The sequence below is a fragment of the Hylobates moloch genome, unplaced genomic scaffold, assembly GCF_009828535.3.
Source record: "Hylobates moloch isolate HMO894 unplaced genomic scaffold, HMol_V3 SCAFFOLD_21, whole genome shotgun sequence".
NCBI lineage: Eukaryota > Metazoa > Chordata > Mammalia > Primates > Hylobatidae > Hylobates > Hylobates moloch.
In genome coordinates, this window is record NW_026652296.1 from 25,150,800 (window position 1) to 25,173,813 (window position 23,014).

The 23,014-nt window shown below is 46.1% G+C and overlaps 1 protein-coding gene across 10 annotated transcripts in view; it reads left to right on the forward strand.

The window, feature by feature from the left end:
* LOC116461359 (RNA-binding protein 12) overlaps nucleotides 1-18,490 on the forward strand; it is a 39,732-nt gene extending 21,242 nt beyond the window's left edge. For 9 of the 10 annotated variants that reach the window (XM_032143049.2, XM_032143043.2, XM_032143044.2 and 6 more), the window contains 15 exons: nucleotides 11,298-11,426; nucleotides 11,525-11,704; nucleotides 11,836-11,910; nucleotides 11,987-12,058; nucleotides 12,196-12,276; nucleotides 12,447-12,536; nucleotides 12,643-12,729; nucleotides 12,869-12,955; nucleotides 13,050-13,109; nucleotides 13,189-13,322; nucleotides 13,427-13,481; nucleotides 13,733-13,784; nucleotides 17,127-17,260; nucleotides 17,731-17,967; nucleotides 18,153-18,490. In XM_032143049.2, the coding sequence (XP_031998940.1) occupies nucleotides 11,298-11,426; nucleotides 11,525-11,704; nucleotides 11,836-11,910; nucleotides 11,987-12,058; nucleotides 12,196-12,276; nucleotides 12,447-12,536; nucleotides 12,643-12,729; nucleotides 12,869-12,955; nucleotides 13,050-13,109; nucleotides 13,189-13,322; nucleotides 13,427-13,481; nucleotides 13,733-13,784; nucleotides 17,127-17,260; nucleotides 17,731-17,967; nucleotides 18,153-18,293 (1,614 nt within the window). In that variant the 3' untranslated portion in view covers nucleotides 18,294-18,490. Of the gene's footprint in view, nucleotides 1-11,297; nucleotides 11,427-11,524; nucleotides 11,705-11,835; nucleotides 11,911-11,986; nucleotides 12,059-12,195; nucleotides 12,277-12,446; nucleotides 12,537-12,642; nucleotides 12,730-12,868; nucleotides 12,956-13,049; nucleotides 13,110-13,188; nucleotides 13,323-13,426; nucleotides 13,482-13,732; nucleotides 13,785-17,126; nucleotides 17,261-17,730; nucleotides 17,968-18,152 lie in introns of those variants that run through there. The other variant, XR_004246048.2, reaches the window with a different exon arrangement.
* Nucleotides 18,491-23,014: the final 4,524 nt, after the last annotated feature.

Consider the following 23,014-nt stretch of genomic DNA (forward strand, 5'->3'; position numbering starts at 1 on the left):
AGCAGTCTTCTGTCATGGATTCTGAGCTGCTGGGGAAGGAGCCTTTTCAGTTTGCCAACTCCAACTATAGTGTGGAGGGCCCTTACCTATTGGTAAGGCTTCTTGGCCTCCACAGTCAAGCTTATGATTGCAGAGGGGGACCTGAACTTATTTTGTTGTTTTTTTGTTTTCGCGACAGAGTCTCACTCTGTTGCTTAGGCTGCAGTACAGTGGTGTTATCTCAGCTCCACCTCCTGGGTTCAAGCAATTCTCCTGCCTCAGCCTGCCAAGTAGCTGGGATTACAGGTGTGCACCACCACACCTGGCTAATTTTTGTATTTTTAGTAGAGACAGGGTTTCACCATGTTGGCCAGGCTGGTCTTGAACTCAAGACCTCAGGTGATCCAGCCTCCCAAAGTGCTGGGATTACAGGTGTGAGCCACTGCACCCAGCCTGAGCTTATTTTGAAGTGCTCACATGAAGACTTAGTGTGTTCAGAGTCTCTGGGCAGAGAAAAACACCCACTCCACTACAGTCCTATCCTGCTTTTGAGAGCCTGTTTGCAGGTTCTAGCAGGGGAGCACTCGTATATCCTTGACTGAAGACCAGTCCTCCTCTGTCAGGGATGGTCCTCTTCGCTCGAGCATGCAGCTTCGGGACGGATGCACGTGGAGCGGTGAGGGAGGAAGGGGACACCCACCTAGCCAGCCAGATTAGCCAAATCAACCCTGGTGATCAATGGGGTGACAGATGTCGCAGCCAGATCGTCCTCACTTCCCTATCCTGCATTTGAAGACCATGTAGTCCTCCTCAGTTTGCTTCCTTCTCCGTATCCAGTTTTGTCCTCAAGTTAGATTCTTTGAAGACTTAGTTGTACAGTGGTTAGATTTGTTCAACTTTTGGATAAGCCTTTGGGGATGTTGGAGTTAGATTAGTGGCTTCCGGTTTTTTGTTTTTGACCTTCACCCAGTACAGCAAAGTGGGAAACCTTGTGGCCATCTTCTTTCTCGTATTTTCCCACCTTTTAGTTTTTGTGTGCATATGTTAAGCTTTGTAGTGTTGCCAAATACTTTGTGTCAGCCTGACTCCTTAGTAGTATATGGATCTAAGCCAAATTTATTGTTGAAAATTTCAGTTTATGAGTACCATTCAGTAGCCCTTAGTCATATGTATGAATAAGGAATGTATAGTTTTATAGAAAGGATTTTCATTTTTGGTTCAGTTTGTGACCTATGAGGAATATCCTTAGAGCTGCTGATGTAAATTTGGAGAATCCCCGAGTTAGAGAAGTAGGGATAAGAAAACGTGTCTAACTTCTCCATGTCCTTTGATGAGGCCAAAAAGGAAAAAGAAGAGTGGTGGTGGTCGGTGTAGTTTGTCTTTTCAATCTTACGGGAAACAGTGTTCCATGGGTGGTCCTTTGTAAGCCTATGGAGGCTTTTCTGATTGGCTTTCAAGACTTGATCCTGCATCTGTGAGCTGATCCAGCATGCCAAGGTAGGCAACAGGAGTGTGAGCATGACATTGGTTTATTAAAGGAGTGATCCTGCCACCCAGACCTTCAGCCCTCTATGCCACCTTCTTGCAGCCTCTGTGCAACTTTTGGTCATTACCTGGGGTGGATAAGGAATTGGGAATTGGAGGCTGGTGCCTTTCCGGGTTAGGACTTTGGAAGTGGAAGAGGGAAGTGTTAAGGACTGATGAATCAATTTCAGCTCATTTGGCACTGAAATAGATCCCACTGGACCCAGGAGAAATCTGTTCTTGATTATGAATAGGAAAATTAGAACCTCCCAAGGCAAGGGAAGGGCGGCCACAGAAAATGAAGGGCAAGTTACTCCCTTGTAGCAGAGAATGGGATTCCCTATCGACAGTAGTATGCTGGTAAACTGGCTGGCAGGGTGAAGGAAGCCATGACTTTTTGCAGTTGCCCAATTTCTATAGTTTTAAACTTATCAAGGCCACCTACTTACACAATTTCTAATATGTAACAGTTGGCTCTCGCAAGCCATACAAGCTTGCGCCAGCACACTGCTGCAGACTTCCCTCAAGTATTTGAATTCTCATTATGTGCTCAGGTATATGCTGTGTGGCAGGAGATGCTGAAACTGTTTATTCTGAAGAACTTTGTCATTTAATTGACAGGCAAGAAGCTGGAGAAACATCGACAGAATACAGTCGTGTGGCATGAATTGAATATAGTGGTCCAGAGTGAGAAGTTGAGTGCTAGAAAGATCATGAAAAGGGGAGCATATGTAAGCTAGGCTTGAAGGATAATGATAATAGCTAACACGTGGTCACAGCAGTTCCAGACTCTGTACTAAGCACCATGCATACATCATTTATATTAATCTTCAGAAATAGATACTATCCCCCACTTTACACCTGAGGAAACTGAAGTTTAGTGAGATTAAGTATTCACCCAAGTTATATAGATATGACGTCAATTTAGTGTTGTATTATGTCATTATTGTGGCTAGGAAGGAATAAGGCCAGTATTTGGAGCCTGGTCACTTCAGTGCAGAACCCACACTCTTGCCCACTGCATCAGATTGCAATTGAATATAAAAAGGGAAGCTTTTCAAAGAAAAGTCTAACAACAGTCCAAGGTTCAAGATTAGGTAGGAATCAGAATATCTGAGTTCTAGTCTTCATTTCACTTATCCATATATGTGGCCTTAGCCAAACCACATCTTCCCTCTATGCCTTGGATTGAGGGACTTGAATTAGATGGCCACTCAATTCTTTTATATTTCTGATATATTGTGACTTTTAAGTTGTAAAAATGGGAATGAGTATGCCTTTCTTAAGGGACAGTGAGAGAATGTGCCCTGCTAGGGCACATTGAGGTTGGCAGAGGGAGTAACCAGAAGAAAACAAACTATAAAGGGTGACTCCCAAGTGGTAGAAAGCAGAGGCAGAAAAATGTTGGAGCTGTAGACTCAGCTGTTCCATTCACAACACCTGACCAGCCCCAAATGGAAGGGTCAGGGGGGTGGGGACATAACAGAGATGATAAACTGGTGTTTTGTGTTGGATATTCCTAGAAAGCCTACTTCTCTCGCTGGCTCAGCAGCAGGTCAGAGCTAGATTTGGGTCATTTCTGAGGATCCTTGAGTATCACTCCTTTCCTAGCATTCATAAATTTAACATACCAATAGAGCATCTGCTGTGTTCCAGGCACTGGCACAGAAGCAAGACTAATCTGGTCCCTCTGCTTGTTGAAGTTACAGTCCAAGAGGAGAAATACATAATAAGCAAGTTACACATTTTGATAGGATTATAAGAATTGGGGTTTTGTTGGATTAGAGTCAGGGAATATCTGTGACTTCAACATAACAGATTGGAGGGGACTGAGAGTGGAAATGGTAAAACCAGTTAGACTATTAGAGACATCGAGCCAAGATGTGCTCAGTGATGAAAGACTGCACAAAAATCAATGATAAAATTTTTTTTATTGACTCAAATGTGATATTTAATACAGTTCTGGAAGATTTTGGTCCTAAAAAGGAGGTTGAAAGTCCATGGGGTTAATTATAATGGCAGTATATGAAAAATGCATGAGTCTGGTTTAAAGTAGGTAGTTGTTCAAGAGATGTAGGACAGAAGAGTGACATGAACAGTTTTAATCACAGATTTCTAAGCAGAGACAGGCTTAGAGGTAGATTTCAAAGGAGATTAAACATGTTTTGGAAGAGATTAATAATACCATGGTTTATAGATCATTTAAAGGAAATGTTGCTCAAAGGATAGAAAACTACAGATGGAAAAGATTTGTTTATAAAGAGTTGTGATTCCAATGAGAAAGAAAAGGAGACAAATCTGTGAACAAAACTGCTTGCACAGGAAGCTCTGACCTCAGAATGGAAGCCAGGCCACCTTAGGGGGCATCACATCAGTGAGAGTTCAGCCCCTTATGCTCCTGAGGCACACATGAGCCCACAACAGTATGGCTGGGGTTTGATTCTGGGTTCAAAAAACTGAAAAAGGATGTAGTCCAGGAAAAGTGGTGTAATGATAATGATTAGGAAGGAATAGTCCACCAGAAATTGAGGCCTGCACAGGAAGATAATCGTAGCCCACTACATGTGTTTGGCCCAGACCAAGGGCATCTCTTTTGGGGACATTTGAGAAGTCATGGAGTGAGAAGACAGCAGCTCCAATTGTTGCCTGTAATCTTACCACCCCAAATAATGACTGCTAATGCTTTTGTCATTCACAACAATCTCTTACCAGGGGGAGGACCTGTAGTTCTCCAATTAAAAATTTCCCTAGCTGGGTGCGGTGGCTCATGCCTGTAATCCCAGCACTTTGGGAGGCCAAGGCGGGCGGATGACCTCAGGTCAGGAGTTCAATACCAGCCTGGCCAACATGGTGAAACCCTGTCTGTACAAAAATATGAAAATTAATCGGGCTTGATGGCAGGTGCCTGTAATCCCAGCTACTCTGGAGGCTGTAGTGGGAGAATCGCTGGAACCCAGGAGGCGGAGGTTACAGTGAGCCGAGATGGTGCCATTGCACTCCAGCCTGGGCAACAAAGTGAGACTGTCTGAAAAAAAAAAAAAAAATAGTTTCCCCAACATTTTATTATGAAAATTTTCAACATGTAGCAAAGTTGAAAAAAATTATACCCATATATCCACCATTTCAGATCCTACAACTTAAAATCTTGTTTTATCACATTTCTTCAACAACTCCTTTTATTTTTTGGTGGATTTCAAAAAAGTTGCAGGCATCAGTACACTTCTAAACATTTCAACATGCCTTAACTTTAGTGCAACATTTGTTTATGGGTTGTTGGGTTTTTGTGTTTTTTGTTGGTAAAATTTTACAATCAGATGTGTACACTCAGAGTTCCTTTAGATGGAAGTGGCAAATGCACACACTCCTGTGACCCACATTCTTAGAATGCTAAGAACGTTTCCCTTCCCACTGGGAGCTCTCTGCCTCTGCTCAGTTAATACCTGCCCTTCCCCTGGGGGAGAAGGGAGGACAACCAGTGTTCTGAATATTTACATCACAGATTTGTTTTGCCTGTTCTGAAACTTCATAAATGGGATCTGTTTATTCTTCATTTTTATTCATGTTACAGATACTAATAGATTTTTTTGTTGCTGAATAGTTTTCTATAAACATCACAATTTGTTCTCATATTGATGAATACCTGGGCTGTTTCAAGTTTTTGGCTATTGTGAATAAAGCTGCTGTGAACATTCTTATACAAATCTTTGTGGACATAATGTTTCCATTTCTTTTGGCTAAAAACATAGGAGTGGAATCGCTCTTGGGCTAGGTGTATGTTAGGTTTTTTGATAAGCTGCCAGACTGCTTTCCAAAGTGGTACATTTAATGCTTTCACTGACAATATATGAGAGTTCTATATCCTTGCCAGCATTTGGTGGTGGTGGTCTTTTTAATTATACTTTTAGCCATTGTGGTGGGTATGTAACAGTATCTCATTGTCGTTTTATTTTTCATTTCCCTGATAACTAATGCTGTGGATCACTTTGCTTATTTCTGATTCACATATTTTCCTTTATGAAGTGCCTGATCAAATCTTTTGCCCATTTTAATTGACTATCATTTAATATTGAATTCTAGGAGTCCTGCATTTAAATTTTAAAGTTGAACTGTACAAGTTTAGGATAGGGGAGATTTACTGTTACACATCACTTCAAGGCCTGAAGTGTGACTTGAGCAAAAGCACATTCACCATTTGTTCAGCAAATGGTTATTAGTACCAGCTATATACTAAGTACTAATACTAGTGATACAGAGATAATATCCAGCCCTAGTCCAAGGACCCCATAGTTTACAGGGTAGACAGACAAAAGTAAAAATTATGGTGTGGCTTCAATGTTGTCAGTCACTAAATACTTACTGATGAGTATCTACTGTGGGATAGATAGATACTGCTGTGGGTCCTGGAGCTAGCCAGAGTTCCTACTCTAGTATAGCTTATTTTCTGGAGGGTATAAGGAGGGAGACAGAGTGCAGAAGCCCTGAGGTGGTAAAAAAGGTTGGTGTTAGGTATATGTGGATCAGAAAGGCCAACCTGGCTGGAGGATAGTTGAGTGGCTAGATTAGTTGAGTGGTTAGGCAAGGGTAAGGTCTTGCAGGGCCTTGAAGACCATGGTAAGAACTTTAAGTTTTATCTTAAGTGTTTTGGAAAGGCATTCCAGAGTTTTCAGTGGAGAAATGACATGATCAGGTTTCTGTTTGGCTAATAAACCCAGAAATGTGTGTGTGTGGTCGCAGAAACACTGATGAGGAAACATCGCAGTCATCCAGAGCAGAGACAAGAAAATCCTTCTTGGGGAAAACAGGCAAGGGTTCATAAAGGAATAATGTCATATTAGAACCATGGATGACAGGACATTTGCTAGGCAGGAAACTCAGGCATGTGTGTTAGATGAACCAGAAATAACTTAGGATGACTAGTTGGGTGGATGGGTGAGTGAGCGGCAGGAGGTAGAGCTGATGGCAAACTAGGAAGGGCTTTGAAGGTTGATCTAGGGATGCAGGGTTACCAAGTTGCACAACTACCAAATTCTATGTAGGTATGTCCTTTGGAGTTGTGCAGCAAGGTAGCTTTGCTAGGGAGTTTGGCTCTGAACCTAAAGGCAGCTATATGGGGCTTTTACTTAGGATAGAGACTGGAAGCTGGCATCTGGGATGACCAGGTCGGGCAGTGCTAGGACAGAAACCAAGCAGGACGCAAGAGACTAATAAGGCCTGAAGTTAGGTAGGAGGTGTTGAACTGGAAGTGGAGGCTTTGGGCTTAGAATGAACAGTCAAGAAGATTTGAGGTGTGGATTGGGGGGAAAAGCTAATGAGGCCTTTTTATTTATTTTGCCTGTTTTGTTTTTGTTTTTTATTTCATATGAGGCCTTTTAAAAAATACAAAACAGTATAAAATATTGAAACAATCAGAAGTATGGAGTTCACAAAATTCTCATCTTCCACTCTGAGCTACCTAAAACATTTGGTGTGTCTTCCATTTTTCTGTGTGTGTATGTATTTATTTTATGTTTGTATTCAAATCTATTATAAAGATACACCTACAATTGAAATTTAAAATGGAAGTTTACAATTGAAGTAAAAAATGGTCATACTCTTCTTCTTACTATTATTATTTGAGATGGAGTCTCCTGTACAGTGCGGTGATCTTGGCTCACTGCAGCCTCCAACTCCCAGGTTCAAGTGATTCTCCTGGCTCCCGAGTAGCTGGGACTACAGGTGTGCACCACCACACACAGCTGATTTTTGTATTTTTGGTAGAGACTGGGTTTCACTGTGTTGGCCATGCTGGTCTTGAACTGACCTCAAGCGATCCACCTACCTCGGCCTCCCAAAGTGCTGGGATTACAACAGTGAGCCACTGCGTCTGGCCTATTTTTTATTTTTTCATAGGATACCAATATAATATAGTTCTGGCTTGTTTTTTAGCCACTATTCAGCATGCCGTTGTTCAGATGTATCATATTTAGTTGACAGACCTTTAAGCTGCCTTAGATTTTTCGCTATTCCCAGCATTAGTGAAATGAGCATTCTTTTTTATTTGTCTCTGTATTGTGTAAACACTGCCTTGGAGAGCATGTGAGGTGACATGCATGGAGTTCAGATTGTGACTTGGGGGAAGCTGTGATCCTGATCCCTTGAGGGAGCATGTATTCTGCTCTGGGTCTGTCCTTGAGGAACCTCCAAGGGAGTGATCAGGATGGTCAGAAGTCTGCAGGCCACATTCTAGGGGCAACAGTCAAAAGAACTGGGGCTGTTTCTCCAGATTTCAGCTGGGACTGTTCACAGCTTCCAGGTGTCAGATGAGTTCTCATAGGGAGATAGGGTAAGGCCTTCCCATGGAGCCCTAGGCTGGGGAAGAACTACCAGGTAGAAGTAAGAATTCCACACAGGTCAGTTTGGGTAGGATTTATATGGACCTAGACTTTCTGATAATTGAATTGTAAGACTGGGTTTTCTATCACTGGGAGTGTTCATGCAGGGGCCAGGGTGCTGTGGAGGGGCAGTATGTGAAGGAAGTTGAACTCTGAAGCATTCCAACTTTGATAATAGCATTCCAGATGGAGACTATGAGGGACCAAGATGGGGTGCTGTGGGCTGCGAGGGAGGAGCGATTGACTGAGGATCAGTATAGGGGAGGGCTGACGCTGGAGGCATCTCAGGGTATAGCTCTGGGAAACCTGGAATGCTGAGTGAAGCTCAGTGAAAGATCTGACCTCGTGTGCACTGCTGGTAGAGTGGTCTTCAGGTATATGGGCCAAGGGGGACACAGGGATAACAAGAGGTCTGAGGGTGATTGTTATGGTGGCTGCAGGAGGACGGAATACCCAGGTGTTGTCGTGATCCATGCAAGAAAATAATGTTTCCAGCAGAGGGAAGGGGTGAATCAGAGAAGCTTGGTGCTGCCTGATTACAAGGGCAAGACATCAGTTAGTTTGGAGCTGGCTGGGCAGGGAGCTGGGGCTGGAGATGAACTTTCAGATTTCATTCTGCAAATACGTATTGTCTAGGTGCTTGGGATAGAGCAATAAACAGAACAGCTAAATATTCCTTTCTCACAGAGTTTATATTCTAGTGGGGGAAACAGTATATACATGTATATAATGTTAGACATTGAGAAAAAGCAGAAAAGGGGTATGCAATGCCGGGGCAGGGGGTTGAAATTTTAGAGGGGCTTAAAGGGAGCCTTTATATATATATATACACACACACACTCACATATAACAGGGAAGATTATTTTGAGTAAAGACTTGTGGGGAAAGGGAGCAGTGAGCCATGTGGGTATATATAATGTAGAGAAAGAACACATTCCAGGTACTGCAAAGTGTTTGGGGTAGAAACAAACCTGGCTGGCTGGGTGTGGTGGCACACACTATCATGCCAGGACTTTGGGAGGCTGAGGTGGGTGGATTGCTTGATCCGAGGAGTTGCCCAGCAGCCTGGGCAACGTAGTGAGACCCTGTCTCTACAAAAAAAAAAAAAAAAATTAGCTGGACATGGTGGTGCACACCTGTAGTCCCAGCTACTTGGGAGGCTGAGGTGGGAGGGATTGCTTGAACCCAAGGGGCAGAGGTTGTGGTGAGCTGAGATCTCACCACTGCACTTCAGCCTGGGTGACAGTGAGGCTCTGTCTCACAAAAGAAAGAAGGAACAAACAAACTTGGCTTATTTGAGGAGTGACAGGTGGCTGAAATGGAGTGAGCAAGAGAGATGATATTACGAGATCAGGTTAAAGAAATCTGGACCTTCCAGGACCTTATAGGCTGTGGTATAGTTTGGATTTTTTCTTTTCTTTTCTTTTTTTTTTTTTTTTTTTTTTTTGAGACGGAGTCTCACTCTGTCGCCCAGGCTGGAGTGCAGTGGCGCAATCTCGGCTCACTGCAAGCTCCGCCTCCCGGGTTCACGCCATTCTCCTGCCTCAGCCTCTCCGAGTAGCTGGGACTACAGGCGCCCGCCACCACGCCCGGCTAATTTTTTTGTATTTTTAGTAGAGACGGGGTTTCACCGTGGTCTCGATCTCCTGACCTCGTGATCCGCCCGCCTCGGCCTCCCAAAGTGCTGGGATTACAAGCGTGAGCCACCACGCCCGGCCTTCTTTTCTTTTCTTTTTGGAGATGGAGTCTAGCTTTGTTGCCCAGGCTAGAGTACAGTGGCACGATCTTGGCTTACTGCAACCTCCACCTCCCAGGTTCAAGCACTTCTCCTGCCTCAGCCTCCCAAAGTGCTAGGATTACAGGTGCCTACCACCATACCAGCTAATTTTTTTATTTTTAGTAGAGACAGGGTTTCACCATGTTGGTCAGGCTGATCTCGAACTCCTGACCTCAAGTGAGCCACCATATCTGGCCAAGTTCGGAGTTTTTCTAAGCTCAGTGGGAAATGGGAAATATTAGAGGGTTCAGAAAGAGGCGTGATATGACCTCACTTTTTTTTTTTTTTTTTTTTTTTTTTTTTTTTTTTTTTTTTTTTTTTGTGACGGAGTCAACCTTGGTCCCCCAGGCTGGAGTGCAGTGGCGTGATCTCAGCTTACTGCAAGCTCTGCCTCCTGGATTCATGCCATTCTTCTGCCTCAGCCTCCCGAGTAGCTGGGACTACAGGCGCCCGCCACCACACCTGGCTAATTTTTTGTATTTTTAGTAGAGACAGGGTTTCACCGTGTTAGCCAGGATGGTCTCGATCTCTTTACCTCGTGATCTGCCCACCTTGGCCTCCCAAAGTGCTGGGATTACAGGCTTGAGCCACCGTGCCCGGCCTTTTTTTTTTTTTGAGATGGAGTCTTGCTCTTGTTGCCCAGGCTGGAGTACAGTGGCACGATCTCGGCTCACTGCAACCTCACCTCCTGGGTTCAAGCCTCCTGGGTCCTGCCTCAGCCTCCTCAGTAGCCAGGATTACAGGCACACGCCAACATGCCTGGCTAATTTTTGTATTTTTTTTAGTAGAGACGGGGTTTCACCATGTTGGCCAGGCTGGTCTCAAACTTCTGACCTCAAGTGATCTGCCCACCTTGGCCTCCCAAAGTGCCAGGATTACAGGCATGAGCCACTGTGTCCGGCCTCACTTATGTTTTAATAGGATCACCCTGATTGCTGTATTTAGAATAGCCTGCTGGGGTGGAGATGGGGGAATGGAGGTGGAGGTGGCATAGAATAAGGGAGACCAGTTGAAGAGGCTAATGCTGTAAGCCAGGTGAGAAACAGTGATGGCTTAGATTGGGCAGCAGCAGTGGAAATAGGAGTTGGACATTAGCAGTAGAGGTGAGGAGAATTAGTAGGGGGATCATAACTCCACCACAAGAGTTAGGTCCCCAGAGTTAGTGAGAAATCATTGGAAGAAGATACTTTGTGGAGGATATTATCTGGATCATAGTTATATTTGGGGTTATGTTAGGATCAGAACTTGGATTAGGGTCTGACCTGGGGCCAGTAAGAGGGTCAGAAAGATTTATCGGTCTTTGCAAAGACCAAGATTAGAGTCTGGGTTTGGACAGCCCTATTGGGATTAAGACAAATTTTAGGGTGAGGATAGTTTGGGGTCACAGTTGTAGATGGAGGCTAGTACCCCCTTTCAGTATCTTCAGACCAGGGTTGGTTGTAACTGCCATCTTCTGTGCCAGTGAGCTCACCTAGGGGTGGAGGGATTTGAAGGCTATAAGGCCTTCTCTTCCTTGGGTGTCACGGGGATGGACGTATGCTCAGCCCTGCCTGGGTGATGCCTGCTGGCCTTCTCAAGCTGGGACCTGCAGTCGGGGAAGGGGAGAGAAGGCTCTCTGGTGCTTGACACAGCTTCTTTTCCCTCAGATGGCCCACTGTGTGACCCTGGTTCAGCTGTCCATTTCCTGTGACCATCTCATTGACAAGGACATCGGCTCTAAGTCTGACCCACTCTGCGTCCTTTTACAGGATGTGGGCGGGGGCAGCTGGGCTGAGGTGAGGCGGATTATGGAGGTTAAGGTTGTGGAGGGAGGCTAGGATTGTGTTTTGGGGTGGAGGCTGTGACTGTGATGCTTACTGGCCTCTGCCCACAGCTTGGCCGGACTGAACGAGTGCAGAACTGCTCAAGCCCTGAGTTCTCCAAGACTCTGCAGCTTGAATACCACTTTGAGACAGTCCAGAAGCTACGCTTTGGAATCTATGACATAGACAACAAGACGCCAGAGCTGAGGGATGATGACTTCCTAGGGGGTGCTGAGTGTTCCCTAGGACAGGTATGTAGGGCTGGGGATTAGGATGCTTCAGATGCAGGTCTGTGAGACAACCTAGCCTGCCTGGAGGTAGGGGGCAAGCAGGACCTAACCCTGCCTGTTATCCTGAAACTCCCTTCCCTGCTTTTCCCCAGATTGTGTCCAGCCAGGTACTGACTCTCCCCTTGATGCTGAAGCCTGGAAAACCTGCTGGGCGGGGGACCATCACGGTAAGGAACCCAGCAAGGGTTGGGGAGGGACTTAACATCAATGAATTCATGAGGTGATGTAGTCTCCCCTACCTAGGTCTCAGCTCAAGAATTGAAGGACAATCGTGTAGTAACCATGGAGGTAGAGGCCAGAAACCTAGATAAGAAGGTGTGTCTGGAAGTAGGCCCTGGTAATCCAAGAGTTAAGGGGCCAAGGATGGTATATGGGGGATGGGGGTGTGGACAGAGGGATGGCATAGTGGTTGGTTGTTCCTGAGTCTTGTAACTGGGGTCTCGCATTGGCAGGACTTCCTGGGAAAATCGGATCCATTTCTGGAGTTCTTCCGCCAGGGTGATGGGAAATGGCACCTGGTGTACAGATCTGAGGTATGAGACCCCTGGGATTGGGTAGGTTGGGGTAGGAGAGAATCTCCTGGGGCCTGTGACTAGCAAGGTTTGGAATTCAGGGAGAAAGAGACTGCAGGTGGGTAGAGAAGTGTGGCAGCTCCTCACGGGCCATGCCAGAGCTCACTGGAGGCCTTGGCCTCCACCTTCAGGTCATCAAGAACAACCTAAACCCTACATGGAAGTGTTTCTCAGTCCCCGTTCAGCATTTCTGTGGTGGGGACCCCAGCACACCCATCCAGGTGAGGAGCTTGCCCCCTGAGTGGACTGCGCTGGGGAAAACCTGGGGAGAGACTTACTCTCATCTGCCACCTGACTTGTTTATGTCCACACACACCTTCCCCTCAGGTGCGATGCTCCGATTATGACAGTGACGGGTCACATGATCTCATCGGTACCTTCCACACCAGCTTGGCCCAGCTGCAGGCAGTCCCGGTGAGTGCTGGTCCTGCCAGGGGTGTGGAAATGGGCCTAGATAGCTGAAGCTTGGGGGAGAGAGGAAGGAGAAGGCAGCTCGAGTCCTTGACTGATGCTCTGTGAGAATTTCCTACCCTAATTTTTCTGTCCTCACCAGGCTGAGTTTGAATGCATCCACCCTGAGAAGCAGCAGAAAAAGAAAAGCTACAAGAACTCTGGAACTATCCATGTCAAGATTTGCCGGGTGAGACAAAAGCCCATGTAACCAAGGCTCTGATTCCTGAGCTCCATGACACCAACTGCTATCACCCCAGGCATGACCCTGGTTTCATTTGCAGGTAGAAACAGAGTACTCCTTTCTGGACTACGTGATGGGAGGCTGTCAGATCAACTTCACTGTAAGTTGCTTTACCAAGGGCAAGAGAACAGGTCTGGGGCTCAGGGTGGTCTTTAGCTGCCTTCCTCACCTCCTCCCAGGTGGGTGTGGACTTCACTGGCTCCAATGGAGACCCCTCTTCACCTGACTCGCTACACTACCTGAGTCCAACAGGGGTCAATGAGTATCTGATGGCACTGTGGAGTGTGGGCAGCGTGGTTCAGGACTATGACTCGTGAGTACCTGCTTCTCTTGGCTATACCCGCTCCCTGCAGATGCTTCAGCCTCTGGCTTACAGTCTCCTCACTGCCTCTTGCCCAATACACTGTCCTCCCACAGAGACAAGCTGTTCCCTGCATTTGGATTTGGGGCCCAGGTTCCCCCTGACTGGCAGGTGAGCTTCCTCTCTTTCTGCCACTCCTATTTTCAGTTTCAGGGTCCTGATTTTGGGGGATGTGGTAAATTTACTTGCTACCTGGCACTCAGCTTTAAGAGGAGATGCAGGGATGGATTCCTGCAGGCATGTAGACAGCCAAGTGCTCAGGACTCCATAGCTCCTATAGGAATCTTGGCACACGCCAGTGTCCTTTTTCATTCTTAGCAGAGGTCATGGGGAAAGAACCTCATTTTCATTCTTGTCTCTAGGTCTCGCATGAATTTGCCTTGAATTTTAACCCCAGTAACCCCTACTGTGCAGGTGAGTTTCCCCCATCCACCTTGAGGCAGGTCTGTCCACACAAAGAGGGGCAAGCCTGCACGAGTAAAAGGGAGAGTGGGGACAGATACCTGCCTTCATTGTCCAGAGGGTGGATTTTATTTAATTTTAATTTATTTTTTGAGAAGGAGTCTTGCTCTGTCACCCAGGCTGGAGTGCAGTGGTGTGATCTTGGCTCACTTGCAACCTCTGCCTGCTGGGTTCAAGCAATTCTTCTGCCTCAGCCTCCCAAGTAGCTGGGACTACAGGCGCTTGCCACCATGCCTGGCTAATTTTTGTATGTTTAGTAGAGATGGGGTTTTGCCATGTTGGCCAGGCTGGTCTCAAACTCCTGACCTCAGGTGATTCACCTGCCTTGGCCTCCCAAAGTGCTGGGATTACAGGTGTTGAGCCACAGCGCCTGGCCTAGAGGGTGGATTTGAGAGCTAGGCCTCTGGAATCAAATTGTCATGCCAGGCCAGGAGTGGTGGCTCACACCCGTAATCCTAGCACTCAGTTTCGAGGCCAAGGTGGGTGGATCGCTTGAGCCCAGGAATTCGAGACTAGCCTGGGAAACATGGCAAAACCCCATCTTTACTAAAATTACAAAAATTAGCCGGGCATGGTGGCAGGCGCCTGTAGTTCTAGCTACTCAGGAGGCTGAGGTGGGAGGATCACCTGAGCCCAGGAGGTTGAGGCTGTGGTGAGCCATGATCATGATCATGCCACTACACTCCAGCCTAGGTGACAGAGTTGAGACCCTATCTCAAAAAAAAAAAAAAAAAAAAAAATCATGCCACATGACTTGGGGCAGGTTGCTTAATCTCTGTGTGCTTTGGTTTCATAAGAAGACTAAACATAGGAAATTGAGTACTCAAGGAGAGAATACAAGTAAAGCAGTAAGCCTGGTACTTATTAAGTGTTCTCCAAAAAATGGTATCTGTTATATTATCATTATTATCTTTGCTTAGAAGCTAACAGGTACTTATTTGAGCATCAGTGGAAGCCTTGTTTACCTCCTTGCAGGGTGCATTTTGCCAGAGTCCACCAAGCCCTTTTGTTTAGGGCCAAACCTTTTGACTCCCCAGCACCCCCAGGTGGGCACAAGCTGAAGTGGAAAATCTGACCTGACCTGATCTGATCTGGGTTTTAAAATTTTAATTTTGTATTTCAACATAAGTTGAGACTTAGAGAAAAGTTGCAAGAATAGTCATAGGAGCTCAGTTCCTTGGAACTCAGGGGTCAGGGCCTGAGTTCACAGGGGCTCTTCACCTTTATCCCAATTACCCTAACATAACATTTTATCACATTTGCTTTCTCTCTTTTTTTTTTTTTTTTTTGAGACGGAGTCTCACTCTGTCTCCCAGGCTGGAGTGCAGTGGCACAATCTCGGCTCACTCCAAGCTCCGCCTCCTGGGTTCACGCCATTTTCCTGCCTCAGCCTCCCGAGTAGCTGGGACTACAGGCGCCCGCCAACACGCCCGGCTAATTTTTTGTATTTTTGGTAGAGACGGGGTTTCACTGTGTTAGCCAGGATGGTCTCGATCTCCTGACCTCGTGATCCGCCCGCCTCGGCCTCCCAAAGTGCTGAGATTACAGGCGTGAGCCACCGCGCCCAGCCTGCTTTCTCTTTTCTCATACATGTATACAGTGTGTATGTGTGTGTGTGTGTGTGTATATATGTTTGTGTGTGTGTGTGTGTACACATGTATACATATACACACACATTCACACATTTCAAGGGAAAAATTAAAAATGTATGTGTTTATGTATGTACACACATGTATACGTGTGTTGGAGAATGCTGTAGTGAATAGCCCTGCCTCAGGTTTGCCTCTGTGGCCCTACCAGCTTTGTACCCATCATTATCCAGCTGGCTTTTTACCTCTGAGTACTTCAGTATCTCCTAAAATCAAAGACTCTTTCTTACATTATCACAGAGCAATCCTCAAAATCAGGAAATTAACATCTATACCATTATCCAATTTATAGCATTTATTCAAATTTTGCCAATTGTCCTAATGTCTTTTACAGCAAAAGAAAATCTCAGATCACACATTGCGTTCAGTTAGCACGTATCTTTTTATATGGAAGACTTCTTGCCTTTCATGATATTCACATTTCATGATATAAATAGTATAGGCCAGATATTTTCTAGAATGTCACTCAGTTTGGGTTTACCTGATAAATCCTCAGGATTAGATTCAGATTGTACATTTTTGGCAGGAATACCACCAAAGTGCTGCTGTATATTCTCAGTGCATCATATTCAGAGGAACATGATGTTGGTTTGTCCTATTACCAGTCATGTTAACTTTGGTCACTTAGTTAAGGTAGGATCTACCAGGTTTCTCCACTATACAAGTACTATTTTCTCCTTTCTATTTAATAAGTATATTTTGGGAAGAGACTATATAAATACCCATCACATACGCATCAACTGTCCCCTCTAGTTTTTTTTATTTATTTATTTTTTATTTTTTGAGATGGAGTCTCGCTCTGTCACCCAGGCTGGAGTGCAGCGGTGCGATCTTGGCTCACTGCAACTCCGCCTCCTGGGTTCATGCCATTCTCCTGCCTCAGCCTCCCGAGTAGCTGGGACTACAGGCGCCCGCCACCAAGCCCCGCTAATTTGTTTTTTGTATTTTTAGTAGAGACGGGGTTTCACTGTGTTAGCCAGGATGGTCTTGATCTCCTGACCTCGTGATCCGCCTGCCTTGGCCTCCCAAAGTGCTGGGATTACAGGCATGAGCCACCGTGCCTGGCCTTAGTTTTTTAAGTGACGGGGGTCTCACTATGTTGCCTAAGCTGGCCTTGAACCTTTGGGCTCAAGCAGTCCTCCCACCTCAGCCTGGTGAGTAGCTGGGACTACAGGCACATGCCACTGTGCCTGGCTATACTCTCTAGTTTTAACATCCATTGATGATCCTTGCCTGAATCAGTCATTTCTGTGATTGTCAAATGATTGTGTAATTCTTCCTTCTACATTTATTAGGAGCTTTCCCTTCTCCCCCAGTAATTAATCCATAGTATGGATCCTTATTGTATCAAATGGATCATTATTAAATAGGTTATAATCTGATGCTCAAACTCCCCTGGATTTGTCCAGGAGAATCCCTCTTATCTGGGTGTTAATTCAAGCTGTGATTTAGGGCAAGTCCCCTCCTCTCTTTGAACCTTAGTTTCCTCATGTATAGGAGAGAGTTAAGTACCCTGGTTTATAAGGGTGAATGAATGAAATTCACCCAGGTTCCGAGATCTCCTGGGCTGGGATGGGGTGATTTCAGGACTGGTGTAGTCCTGAGAGGTCCAGGGTTTTACGGTATTTCTTGCTGTCCTCTGCAGGCATCCAGGGCATTGTGGATGCCTACCGCCAAGCCCTGCCCCAAGTTCGCCTCTATGGCCCCACCAACTTTGCACCCATCATCAACCATGTGGCCAGGTTTGCAGCCCAGGCTGCACATCAGGGGACTGCCTCGGTGAGAGTCGTGGGCGGCAGTGGCAGTGGTGGCAATCGAGGGCTTCCTTGAGGGTTATGGAACAAAGGACTTTTTTTTTTTTTTTTTTGAGATGGACTCTTGCTCTGTCACCCAGGCTGGAGTGCAGTGACACGATCTCAGCTCACTGCAGCCTCCACCTCCTGGGTTCAAGTGATTCTCCTGCCTCAGCCTTCCTAATAGCTTGGATTACAGGCGTGTGCCACCATGCCCAGCTGGTTTTTATATTTTTAGTAGAGACAGGGTTTCACCATGTTGGCCAGGTGGTCACAAACTCCTGACCTCAAGTGATCCGCCTGCCTTGGCCTCCTAAAGTGCTGGGATTACAGGCGTTAGCCATCGCACCCGGCCTGTAACAAGGGACTTCTTATGAGTGTGGGGATGTGTGGCTGGGGTGTTTGCAGGGGTTTGGGAGAGGATCTGTTTCAGGACATGAATGGGCTTGTCCCCAGCAATACTTCGTGCTGTTGCTGCTGACTGATGGTGCTGTGACCGATGTGGAAGCCACACGTGAGGCTGTGGTGCGCGCCTCAAACCTGCCCATGTCAGTGATCATTGTGGGTGTAGGTGGTGCTGACTTTGAGGCTATGGAGCAGCTGGACGCTGATGGTGGACCCCTGCATACACGTTCTGGGCAGGCCGCTGCCCGCGACATTGTGCAGTTTGTACCCTACCGCCGGTTCCAGAATGTGAGTGGGTGCAAATTTGATCTGGGAGTTTACCCTTTCACTTTTCCCTGATGTGAGTAGGGTTGAGGCCCAAGGGATGCTCACCTTTTCCTCTAAGTCTGGGGTATGATTGGGTTCTTGGGTATGAAATACAGATTTTGGGCAGCTGTTCTGGGCCACCACTGACTTTTCCCTTTTCTTGGCAGGCCCCTCGGGAGGCATTGGCACAGACCGTGCTTGCAGAAGTGCCCACACAACTGGTCTCATACTTCAGGGCCCAGGGTTGGGCCCCGCTCAAGCCACTTCCACCCTCAGCCAAGGGTCCTGCACAGGCCCCCCAGGCCTAGGTTCCCTTGGAGGCTGTGGCAAGTCCTCAGTCCTGTGTCCCAGAGGTCCCTCTGGGCCACAACCCAACCCTTCTCACTCTCCTCAGTGCTAGCACTTTGTATTTTTTGATACTTTTATACTTGTTTCTGCTTTTGCTGCTCTTGATCCCACCTTTGCTCCTGACAACCCTCATTCAATAAAGACCAGTGAAGACTAATGCTTTGCCACCACTCTGTGTGTTTTTAGGTGGGAGGCTGCTCTGAGCAATGTTTACATCCCCTCTCTGCACCTCAGTTTGTTGACTTAGGGGTTGTTAAGTGAAGGATGCCTCTGGTGTAAAGCCCCACTCAAAGTTGAGTATTTCTGGGCAGATACCTATTCATTCTAGAGACACTGACTCACTGTTTTTGAAAATACAGCCAGGGGTGGTGTCATGTACCTGTAATCCTCAGCTTGGGAGGCTGAGGTGGGAGGACTGCTTGAGCCCAGGAGTTCCAGAGCAGGTCTGGGCAACATAGCAAGACCCCATTACACACACAAGAAAAGGAACTACAAAGTTTGAATGTAAGCTAAACACCCAGCCTTCACCTTCCCTCCCTCAGGGCAGAGCTGGACTGGGAATACAAAGATGGAAAGTGTCAGACCTCATAAAAAGTAGCAAAAGGAGAAGGATGGATGAGTTTTAAGGTGGAGCAAAGGCTATGTTAGACTTCCTGGAGGGGAAGGAGTAGTGGTAATTTTGGTCCTAAAGACAGGTGAAAATCCTGAATTTTTTTAACAGCTAATTTTTTCTTAATAGAGAATACATGTATTCATTGTAGAAAAATTCTGGCTGGGCATGGTGGCTCATGCCTGTAATCTCAGCATTTTGGGAGGCTGAGGAGGGCAGATCATTTGAGGTCAGGAGTTCAAGACCAGCCTGGCCAACATGATGAAACCCCATCTCTACTAAAAATACAGAAATTAAGGCCGGGCGCGGTGGCTCACGCTTGTAATCCCAGCACTTTGGGAGGCCGAGGCGGGCGGATCACGAGGTCAGGAGATCGAGACCACGGTGAAACCCCATCTCTACTAAAAATACAAAAAAAAATTAGCCGGGCGTGGTGGCGGGCGCCTGTAGTCCCAGCTACTCGGAGAGGCTGAGGCAGGAGAATGGCGTGAACCCGGGAGGCGGAGCTTGCAGTGAGCCGAGATTGAGCCACTGCACTCCAGCCTGGGCGACAGAGCGAGACTCCGTCTCAAAAAAAAAAAAAAAAAAATACAGAAATTAGCTTGGTGTGGTGGTGGGCGCCAATAATTCCAACTACTCAGGAGGCTGAGGCAGGAGAATTGCTTGAACCCAGGAAGCGGAGGATGCAGAGAGCCAGTACTGCACCACTGTGCCCCAGCCTGGGCTGCAGAGCGAGACTCTGTCTCAGAAAAGAAAAAAATTTTAAGTGCAGAAAAAATACCACTCAAACTCCCATGTCCTGATAAAACATTGGGCACATAACGTTTTGTCTACACATACTGTTTTAGCATGTGTTAAAATTTGTTTTTCTAATTTTAAAATACGTGCTTGTTAGTATGAAGTTATTTCAAATATAAATATTGTACAAATAGGCCAGGCGCGGTGGCTCACACCTGTAATCCCAACACTTTGGGAGGCCGAGGCAGGCGGATCACAAGGTCAGGAGATTGAGACCATCCTGGCTAACACAGTGAAACCCCGTCTCTACTAAAAAATACAAAAAATTAGCCGGGCGTGGTGGCAGGTGCCTGTGGTCCCAGCTACTTGGGAGGCTGAGGCAGGAGAATGGCGGGAACCCGGGAGGCAGAGCTTTCAGTGAGCCGAGATGGTGCCACTGCTCTCCTGCCTGGGCGACAAAGCGAGACTCCCTCTGAAAAAAAAAAAAACACACACACACACACACACACACACACACACATTGTACAAATAGTGGAGTAGGTAAGGGCCCCTGTTTTTCCTAGATCTGAGAAACAGATTTTTATCAATGGGATATTTATACATACTACTTGGACCTTTTTATTTAATACATTTTGGTGTCTTACCTATCAGAACCTATTGCTTCATTCCTTTTTTCTTTTTTGAGACGTAGTCTCTCTGTATTGCCCAGGCTGGAGTGCAGTGGCGCGATCTGCAACTTCTGCCTTCTGGGTTCAAGCGATTCTCCTGCTTCCGCCTCCCAAGTAACTGGGACTACAGGCGCGCGCCACCATGCCTGGCTAATTTTTGTATTTTTAGTAGAGATGGGGTTTCACCATGTTGGATGGTCTTGAACTCGAGACCTCAGGTGATCTGCCCACCTTGGCCTCCCAAAGTGCTGGGATAAGCCACTGCACCTGGCCATCTTTTTTTTTTTTTTTTTTTTTTTTTTCTTGGTGGGAGTGTAGCTTATTTAGCTAATCTCTTATTTATGGAGATTTGAGTCCTAGTTTCTTTCAATGCTATAATGAACATCCTTGTACATATATGTCTGTGCACTTAACTGGAATGTTTCTGAAGAAACAATTGTTCCTAAAAGTGGAAATGCTATATCAAAGGTTATATTTAAAATTTTAATAGATATTGCAAATTATCCTTCATAACAAAAATTATGGTCAAACTTACCCCTTTTGTTAATCTGACAGGTAAAAAAAAGAAGCAAAAAATCATTTTTAGTTTGAAATTTTTTTTTTTTTTTTTTTGAGACGGAGTCTCGCTCTGTCACCCAGGCTGGAGTGCAGTGGCTCGATCTCGGCTCACTGCAAGCTCCGCCTCCCAGGTTCACGCCATTCTCCTGCCTCAGCCTCTCCGAGTAGCTGGGACTACAGGCGCCCGCCACCACGCCCGGCTAATTTTTTGTATTTTTAGTAGAGACGGGGTTTCACCGTGGTCTTGATCTCCTGACCTCGTGATCCGCCCGCCTCGGCCTCCCAAAGTGCTGGGATTACAAGCGTGAGCCACCGTGCCCAGCCTTCATTTTTTATTTTATTTATTTTTTTTGTGACGGAGTCTCACTCTGTTGCCCAGGCTGGAGTGCAGTGGCACAATCTCAGCTCACTGCAACCTCCGCCTCCCAGGTTCAAGTGATTCTCCTGCCTCAGCCTCCTGAGTAGCTGGGATCACAGGCATGCGCCAGCACGCCCGGCTGATTTTTTGTATTTTTAGTAGAGACCGGGTTTCACCATATTGGTCAGGCTGGTCTCGAACTCCTGACCTCGTGATCTGCTCACCTCGGCATCCCAAAGTGCTGGAATTACAGGCGTGAGCCACCACGCCCAGCTTGAATTTATTTAAATATGAAGGATAGGTATCTTATATGGTTATTTGTAAATCATAGTTCTTCTCAATAGCCTATTCATAGTCTGCATGTATGTGTTATAGCTTTTATTTTGTTAAGGTTATTAGCCCCTTCATCTCATACATGTTGAAAATATTTCTTCCCAGGTTGTCTTTTTATTTATAGTGTCCTTTGGCATATAGAATTCTTTTAATATGGACATATTATTTATGCCACTTTAACTTGCTTTTTAAAAAGCTATCCATATATCATTTATTATTATTACTATTTAGACAGAGTCTTGCTCTGTTGCCCAGGCTGGAGTGCAGTGGTGCGATCTCAGCTCACCGCAACCTCTGCCTCCCAGGTTCAAGCGATTCTCCTGCCTCAGCTTCCCTAGTAGCTGGGATTACAGGCACCTGCCAGCACACCTGGCTAATTTTTTTTTTTTTTTTTGAGACGGTGTCTCGCTCTGTTGCCCAGGCTGGAGTGCAGTGGCACGATCTCGGCTCACTGCAAGCTCCACCTCCCAGGTTCAAGCAATTCTCCTGCCTCAGCCTCCTGAGTAGCTGGGACTACAGGGGCCTGCCACCATGCCCGGCTAATTTTTTTGTATTTTTTTAGTAGAGATGGGGTTTCACAGTGTTGGCCAGACTGGTCTCGAACTCTCAACCTCAGGTGATCCACCCACCTCGGCCTCCCAAAGTGCTGGGATTACAGGTGTGAGCCACCATGCCCAGCCTATATATCATTAATTACTTTCAGTGGCTTCAGACATTCTCTTAATATTACCATTTCTATTGGCTGCTTATTTTTTATAACAGTTTATCTGCTTGGTTACTAAGTTTCCAATTTTCTTTATAAACAACACTGTGTTAAATTTCCTTATAAATATTACCTTTGAATACATCTATGTATGCTATGGATACATTCTTAGGAATGGAATTACTTTTTTTTTTTTTTTTTTGGAGACGGAGTCTCGCTCTTTCACCCAGGCTGGAGTGCAGTGGCGCGATCTCGGCTCACTGCAGGCTCCGCCCCCCGGGGTTCACGCCATTCTCCTGCCTCAGCCTCCCTTGTAGCTGGAACTACAGGCGCCTGCCACCTCGCCCGGCTAATTTTTTTGTATTTTTTTTAGTAGAGACGGGGTTTCACTGTGTTAGCCAGGATGGTCTCGATCTCCTGACCTCGTGATCCGCCCGCCTCGGCCTCCCAAAGTGCTGGGATTACAGGCGTGAGCCACGGCGCCCGGCCAGATACATTCTTAGGAATGGAATTTCTATGAGTAAAGAGTACAAACAGTTGTAAGGCTTTTGGTTCCTGTTGTGAAACTGCCCTCCAGCAAAGCTGCATTAGTTCATAATTCTAAACTTAGGCTTTGATAAATGAAAAATAAAAATAGGCCTCGAGAGCACTCAGTGGGGTCTCTTTCATCTTCAAATTATAAAAAAATTCCCCAGATAATATTTATTTATTTA